The 7,410-nt window shown below is 29.7% G+C and overlaps 1 protein-coding gene across 1 annotated transcript; it reads right to left on the bottom strand.

The window, feature by feature from the left end:
- Positions 1-365: 365 nt before the first annotated feature.
- On the bottom strand, positions 366-5,397 carry LOC120071631 (serine--glyoxylate aminotransferase-like). Its single transcript, XM_039023990.1, has 6 exons — positions 5,243-5,397; positions 3,151-3,391; positions 2,779-3,063; positions 1,456-1,822; positions 1,151-1,361; positions 366-685 (listed from the first exon to the last, which is right to left on the bottom strand). The coding sequence occupies exons 2-6, from the start codon at positions 3,353-3,355 to the stop codon at positions 548-550; spliced, it is 1,206 nt and encodes a 401-aa protein (XP_038879918.1). The 5' UTR covers positions 3,356-3,391; positions 5,243-5,397; the 3' UTR covers positions 366-547.
- Positions 5,398-7,410: the final 2,013 nt, after the last annotated feature.

Genomic DNA, 7,410 nt, shown 5'->3' with positions numbered 1-7,410 from the left:
TATATTCAACCTAACATTTCATGGGTAACCACAACTAATTTTATAATTTATAAATATATTATATCAAATAATGGTTTAAATTGAGACCAATTTATTGAATATGCTACCGAACATATATGAAAAAGATGAAATATTTTCCATGAATTCCTTCCGTTCAAATTTCTATTTTCAACCTACCAAACTAGCCTTAAGTTCTCAATACTAATTATTCTACACATCCAAGTATAACTAATTAAATATCCACATCCATGTAACAAAACTCAAAGATCCAAACGAGTCGTTTACCGTAAAAACTATAGAACATTTGATTATTTTTTTTCTTCAAAATTTTCGTTATGAACAATGGATCGAGTAAGTTTGCAAGGTTGATCAAACAAAGATTCTTTTCCCCCCAAAGGACACCAAAAAAAATACCAAAGTAAAAAAAATATCAAAATATATAACAGAAGTAGAGTATTGAGAAATGTTTTTTTTTTTTTTTTTTTTACAGAGTATTGGAGATGAAGAAAATAGAAAATAATTACATGGGCATGACAGATGAATATAATTAAATCCTTGAAGGAATGAGAGGAATGCTATTTTGCAAGTATGCACTTGCTGCAGCAACTCCACTACCTAGTTTAACAGGGTACCCTACATCCTTCAGTATCATTTCCACACCAGCAAGACATCCCAACAATTGCAACTGACAAATAGAAAGAAACCAATGGAAATTGGTTAAACCTCCTTTGAGCTCAAAACAATTTTTTTTACCAAAAATTAGAAGTATGACATGTGTTTGCAGTTCAATGGCGAAGAGACGACATATTTGTACATTTTGAGAAAGTCAGAACTTCTCTAAAAACGTCAAATAGGAGTTCGATGCAAGCGAGATTGGTAAAAAAACATATTAGTGATGCATATGGCACGGTTAGTGTTGGAAATACAATCAAAGTTCTACGTTAGGTAGATAAAGAGATGATCATGGGTTTATAAAGGAGGACAACTATCTCCTATGGTATGAGACCTTTCTGGTGAAATCACGAGGGCTTATGTCCAAAGTGGATAATATCATACTATTGTAGAGATATTTGGAGATCCATTGTCCCCAACAGTTAGTAATGAGTGTTTAAGACACATCAATATTTGTAAGAGAGCGATAATAATTTACCTCATTAAGGTTTCCAAGGTGACCAATTCTAAAGACTTTCCCAGCAACTTTGTTGAGGCCAAGTCCCAAGCTCAAATTGTATCTCTTCCATGCCCTTTTCACAATCTCTGAACTGTCAATGTAAGAAGGAACAAGCACAGCAGTCACAGTGTCACTAAACCATTCCTCTTTTTGTGTACAATTCTTCAATCCCCAAGCCTCCACAGCAAGCCTAAATTTCACCATGAAAAAAGAAAAGAATTCAGACCACAAATAACAGCAATGAAGTTTCTAATAATTCATTTTTGGTATCTTTGATGTGCTACCTTGTCGCTTTGCCAAGACGACTGTGTCGGGCGATCACATTGTCGAGACCTTCCTCGAACAGAAGATCCAGAGCTGCTCGTAGTCCATACAAGAGCTGAATGGAAGGGGTGTATGGCCAGTATGTTCCTAGGTTGTAAAACTTGAGATAGTCTTTCCAATCAAAGAACACTTTAACTGATGTTGAAGTTTTGGATGCCTCTAGTGCTTTGGGGCTGGCACAAATAATTCCAAGTCCTGTAGGGAGAGAAAGAGCCTTTTGGGAACCGGTTAAAGCAACATCGACTCCCCATTCATCCATTCGAAAATCGAGTGCACATATCGAAGACACTCCATCGACCAGCAAAAGAGCAGGATGCTTGTACTTATCTGTGTTTTTCAGCAGAAGATTTCAAATCAACATTGAGAAGAGACTGAAGACAGGGGAAATGATAGTTCTTACCAACAGGGGTAAGTTAGAAATTTTCTTAAAGAGGAGTAAAGTTTTATAATTTTGGCCCGGGTTTTTGAAATATAACTTATAAACACTACTTCCACCTTTACTGGTTATTTTTTTATCAACATTCTACTAATGTTTCACGTTTTGAAATAAAAAAAAGTAACCTAACGTATTCTTGTTTCTGAAATGTGAAAACTATCGACATAAATTTCAAAAATTGAAAACCAAATACAAAATTGTTATCAAAATGATGTCTTGGTTTTTGGTTTTTGAAAATTAAGCTTATTACAGTTACTTTCATCAATGAACTTCTTTGATTTATTCTCCACTTCATATGGACGTTCTAAAATTCAAGCTATGCTATAAAACTAAAAAAAAGGAGTTTTTAATTTGTTTTTGTTTTTAAAATTTGACTATATGAATTCAATTGTCACCTTAAAAATGTTCTAAAAAAATGTTACCTTAAAGAAAATTGAATCCCATTGTAAAAAAATGGTAAGAAAACAAACCATTTTCAAAACTCAAAAACAAAAAAAAATAAAATGGTTTTCAAAGGGTATCATAATCTTTCATATACGGAACCCTCCCATTTTAAAAAGTAGTGTTTATAAGCTTATTTTTCAAAAATCAAATGATTATAAATACTACTTTTACCTACGAGTTTATTTATTTTGTTATCTAGTTTTTACAAATATATTTTTAAAATTCAAGCCAAATTTTGAAAATTAAAAGTAGTTTTATACACTTATTTTTATTTCTAAAATTTGATTAAGAATGCACAATATTTCCTTGAGAAAGATAAAAAGCATTGTAAATAAATGAAAGAAAGAACAAGCACAACTTTAAAAAACCTAACGGTTATCAAACAGAACCAATCGTTTCTTACCAAGTAGAAACCGGACTTTAGACAAGTCATTGGTGACACCAGTGGCCGTCTCATTGTGGACAATGCAAATTGCCTTGATGGTGTGGCCGGCATCGACTGCAAGCTTTGATTCCAGGACATCAAGATTAGCACCCTGGCCCCATTCGCTCTCAACGACATCGACGTTGAAGTTAAGGCGTTGCTGCTGATCAATCCAGAGCAGGCTGAACTGGCCAATCAGAAAGGACACAATCCTATCTCCAGGAGACAGAGTGTTTGTAAGAGCACTTTCCCAAGCACCAGTACCTGAGAGCCATAAACATGAAAATTAACATATAATATGTACAGAATCAACTTAAGTGATTGGGTGCTTTCAAAGGGAAAGAAAGTTACCTGTTGTGGGAATCAGGAATGTGGTTCCAGTAGTAGATTTGAAAATCTTTTTCACATCTTCAAGAAGAGTTTTTGTCAATGCAGGAACGGCAGGAGAACGATAATCCTCATTGTTTCGGTTCATTGCCCTCAGAACCGGTTCGGGTATGTTGACCGGCCCCGGAACGAAAAGATGGTTCTTTCCAGGTGCATATACGTAATCCATTTTTCCTAATTCTCAAAATTCTCTGTCAGTTTTCACCTACAGAATGATAGAGAAAGTTACTCTTTTGATACAAAGCAAATGGATTAGTATTTCCAAATACAAAGCAACCACACAAGGAAAGAAAAGGGGCTTTGCAAGAAATTACTATTACAATCAAAAGTTTAACTAATAGGTCAGAGTATATTGAATCTTTTGTATATATAGTCCAATGTGAGAAGGAAATGTCATAGGAAAGGTTTAAACTAGAGATATCGTATAATACCATTTTAAATTATTGCCATATCTGAAATAGGATATTTAACTACAAAGTACGAACACTTTAGTTTGGTTAGTGTACTCGTGTGCGACAGACACTTGTTGGGCACATATCGAACACTTGTTGGCACAACAAATATGGATTAGACACTAGTTGTACAAAGTCAATATAGGTCTAATATTTGTTAGATACATATCGAACACTTGTTAAGTATACAAAATAGACACATAATAATATAGGACAAAAAAAATTTAGAGATCAAAATACAACAAACTCATTTTTTCAAGCATATGTATATATAAACTTCTTGACTTTAAATATCTTTTATAAAAATTATATATATTTTAAAAGGTGTATATTTTAATAAATACATCCTTGCCGTGTTCATGTCCCAGATTTTCTAAAAATGAGGTGCCACTATATTTGTATTACGTCATATCCATGTCTCGTTTTTATACCCATACTTCTTAATTCTTAGATATTTAATCTTTGGTTCAATTACAAATTTCATCTCCAAATTTTATTGCTTTTGTTCATTTAGTCTTGGAACATTAAAATGTTTTAGTTACATTCCAAACTTTTGATTTTAAACCTAACTAGTCAAGAAGTTCCAAAGTTCCAATTCCAGTTTTTTTTTTTTCTTTTTAATTTATTACACTCAAAATTCAAAATTTAGAAAGAAATTTGAAAATTAAAAGTTCAAGGTCTAAAACACAACCTCAAAACTCAATCATTAAATTTGTAAGTTAACCTAAGATTTTTTTTGTACATATTCTTAAAAGTTAGTGTTGTCTTGTTACATATTCTTTAAGTTAGCATGATTGTTATTTTTACTCAACTAATCTCTCACCTCTCCTTAGTTTTGCCCCTCATACTTTATAAACATTAAGTTGTGGTCTTAAGATCCCAAGAGGCATCAAAGCCTGATTAAAAAATCCATCGTAATTTCAATAGTTTCAATATTACCATTAAATTTTCATATTCGTTTTAAAATTGTCTCTATAGTTTCAACCGTAGCAATATTACCTCTATATTTTCATAAACGTTTCAAACTACCTTTGTACTTTTAATAGTTAAAATATTACCTCTATTGCAAAACTACTCTTATAGTTTTGAAACGTTGATATAAGTTCAACAGTAGTATTGTAATTTTCAAAAGTATAAGCGTATTATTGAAACAAATAGTAAATTTCAAGGGTGACTTTTATACTTTAACCTAAACTGAATTACATAAAGACTTCAACACTCTATCACCCTTCCTTATTGGTTGCTTAAAAATTCTTAAAAGATCCGACAAGTAGAAATCAGTATTAACTAAAAGGAAAAAACATTCTACTGTTCTAACACAAGACCATGTTAAATCACCAAATGACTGAAAAGAAATCGGTCAGTTACAGTAAATTTGATTATATGGATTCTTTAAGAAGATTAAAAAAAATACCCAAAACCCCAAAACCCGAAAATGAAGAATGAGAACAGAAATCAACAAAGAAACCGAAGTAGAAACCCCAGAAAACCACGAAATCATAGACAAGAGAGAGGAAAATGGAGATGAAGAAGAACAAAGAGAAGCAACCAGAAGTTTAAAAGAAAAAAAGAATAGAGAGAGAGAGAGAGAGAGAGAGAGGCACCTTGAGAGAGAAATGGATGGTGTGGTGGAAATGATTTCCAGGGAAGTTGGGGGCAGAGAAACTGAGAAATGACAAAGCAGAGCAGAGCAGAGAATTGGGAATTCCTTTTTATAAGACATTCGAGAGGAGATTTCATCCAATCAGGTGACGCCATGTGGCAGATAAGACCCACATCAAATTGGTTCCTTTCATTTTTTGCATGGCTGCCTTTGCTTCTCCTTATTTCCTTTATTTCTTTATTTTTCACTTCAATTATCTCTTATCCTATTCTTCTAACCTTTATTTCTAGACCCAACATCCAATTTTTCAATTGCTATGATATTATTAATCTTTTTTTTTTCTCAATCTAAGTCAACTTTAATAAATAAGATAAGATGAATAGTTGATGATTCGATTCCACGATTATGTTTGGAGAACTAAAAAAAGTAATCATCTTTAAAGGTCAAGGAGTCGTATAGGTGAAGGATTTTCTATACATGAATTGAGATTGACATACGAAACTCATGTTCGTTTCATAGTTTTCATCACTTTGCCTATGAATTCCTTCTAAAACTATGAGTTTTTTCTTTTTCCTTCTCCATCTCTTTTTCAATTTATATATAATTCCATTTTGAATAGAGTTGTTTTTAAATATGGGAAAAAGAACTAAAATATTTACAACAAAATATCACAATCTATCGCAGTCTATCCTAATCTATCGTAGATAGATTGTGATATTTTGCTATTATTTATAAATATTTTCAGCAGTTTGTTATTTAAAATAATTTTTCTTTTGAAATATAGTTAATTACTTAATTATTTAATATTAATTTAACAAAATTAATATAAATATTTATTTTAACAAATCAATAATAATCTATTTAAATATTTACTTAACTTACTTTTACAATAAAAATTTATTAAAATAAAATTACTTTTTTACATAAACAATTAAATAATTAGTTAACAATATCTTAAATATATGTACTTAGTAAAGTAGTATTAGTTAAATTTAGTTAGTACAAATTTTACAATGATAATAATAGATTTTTTTTATATATAATCAAACAATTATTTATTGAGATTAATTTTAACTTGATCTTTTATTATAAAAATATAAGTCTTTTCTAGTATTCTTTATTAACATATCATATTTTTATCTCATTTTCACTTTTTATCTAATATGTTTTTTTATTAAGTTATATTTTCTTGTATTATTTATTTAAAATTAAAGTTAGTAAGGTTGATTTAATTAATTATAAAAATGATTAGTTTTAAGTTATAATCAATATGACATTCATTTAATATATTAATTGGTTAATTTTATTTATAAATTACTCAATTTTTAAATAATTATAATTAAAATTATTATTTATTCTTAATTAATTAACTTTAGCAATATATTGAATGATATTTATTCTTTAATTAATTTATTTATTACAATTATATATGATTGTCATACTTAATTTCACATATTAAATCAAGCATAATTTTTTTAATAAAATTCTTATAACATTTTCAATGCACAACTAAATACATCTTTGATTCTTAAAAATTTTATTTTCAAGTATTCTATTCTCAAACATCATTTATTTTCGGTCATCTAAAAAATCTCAAGTCAAACAATATGTAAAAAGTGGAATCTTCACATACATGCATACATACATATGTTTTAGGAAAACATGGCTTTATATTAAGTTTTAAGCATACTTTTGCCTTTTGAATTATTCAAGAATATTTTACTTTTTTTATGTAATTAATCTTAAAGGCTAATAAGCATAATTTAACTTTAATTGACATGGAGTTCTTCTATTGAGATTGGAGGTTCAAAATCTCATACTCCACATGGTCCCCATTATTTTTATTTTGAGCTTTGAAATTGATAAAAAGATAACAATTATAGTTAAAATTGAATTTTAGAGTTTGTCAAGATGATAATGTTTTGTTGCAGGAGGAGGTAAGATCATTTTACTCTACATTATTCGTTCTATCAGAAAAAGGGGAAAAAACCCGAACTTGAAAAGTCTAGGGTTAGGAAATTTAAGTTTGTCTTATATCTATGTTTTGGTTGTTAGAAGAAATAAGTTATAAAAACTTTAGTTTGTGTAACGTCATAATTTGTACAAATTTTCTACTTTTAATACAATAATTTTGGATTATATGAGATTTGCATCTTCGATCTCAAGAAA

This window comes from Benincasa hispida, chromosome 2 (assembly GCF_009727055.1).
Source record: "Benincasa hispida cultivar B227 chromosome 2, ASM972705v1, whole genome shotgun sequence".
Lineage (NCBI taxonomy): Eukaryota > Viridiplantae > Streptophyta > Magnoliopsida > Cucurbitales > Cucurbitaceae > Benincasa > Benincasa hispida.
Note: the sequence above shows the minus strand (reverse complement) of the source record. Positions and strands in the feature narration are given on the sequence as shown.

What these genes read in the sequence shown, in the direction of transcription:
- LOC120071631 (XM_039023990.1), bottom strand. Translation starts at nt 3,355, where the DNA reads ATGGATTACGTATATGCACCTGGAAAGAACCATCTTTTCGTTCCGGGG. An exon ending in TAAAGTCCGGTTTCTACTTG is followed by an intron (nt 1,823 to 2,778) that starts GTAAGAAACGAT and finishes TGAAAAACACAG; the next exon opens with ATAAGTACAAGCATCCTGCT. An exon ending in ACCTTGGAAACCTTAATGAG is followed by an intron (nt 686 to 1,150) that starts GTAAATTATTAT and finishes TCTATTTGTCAG; the next exon opens with TTGCAATTGTTGGGATGTCT.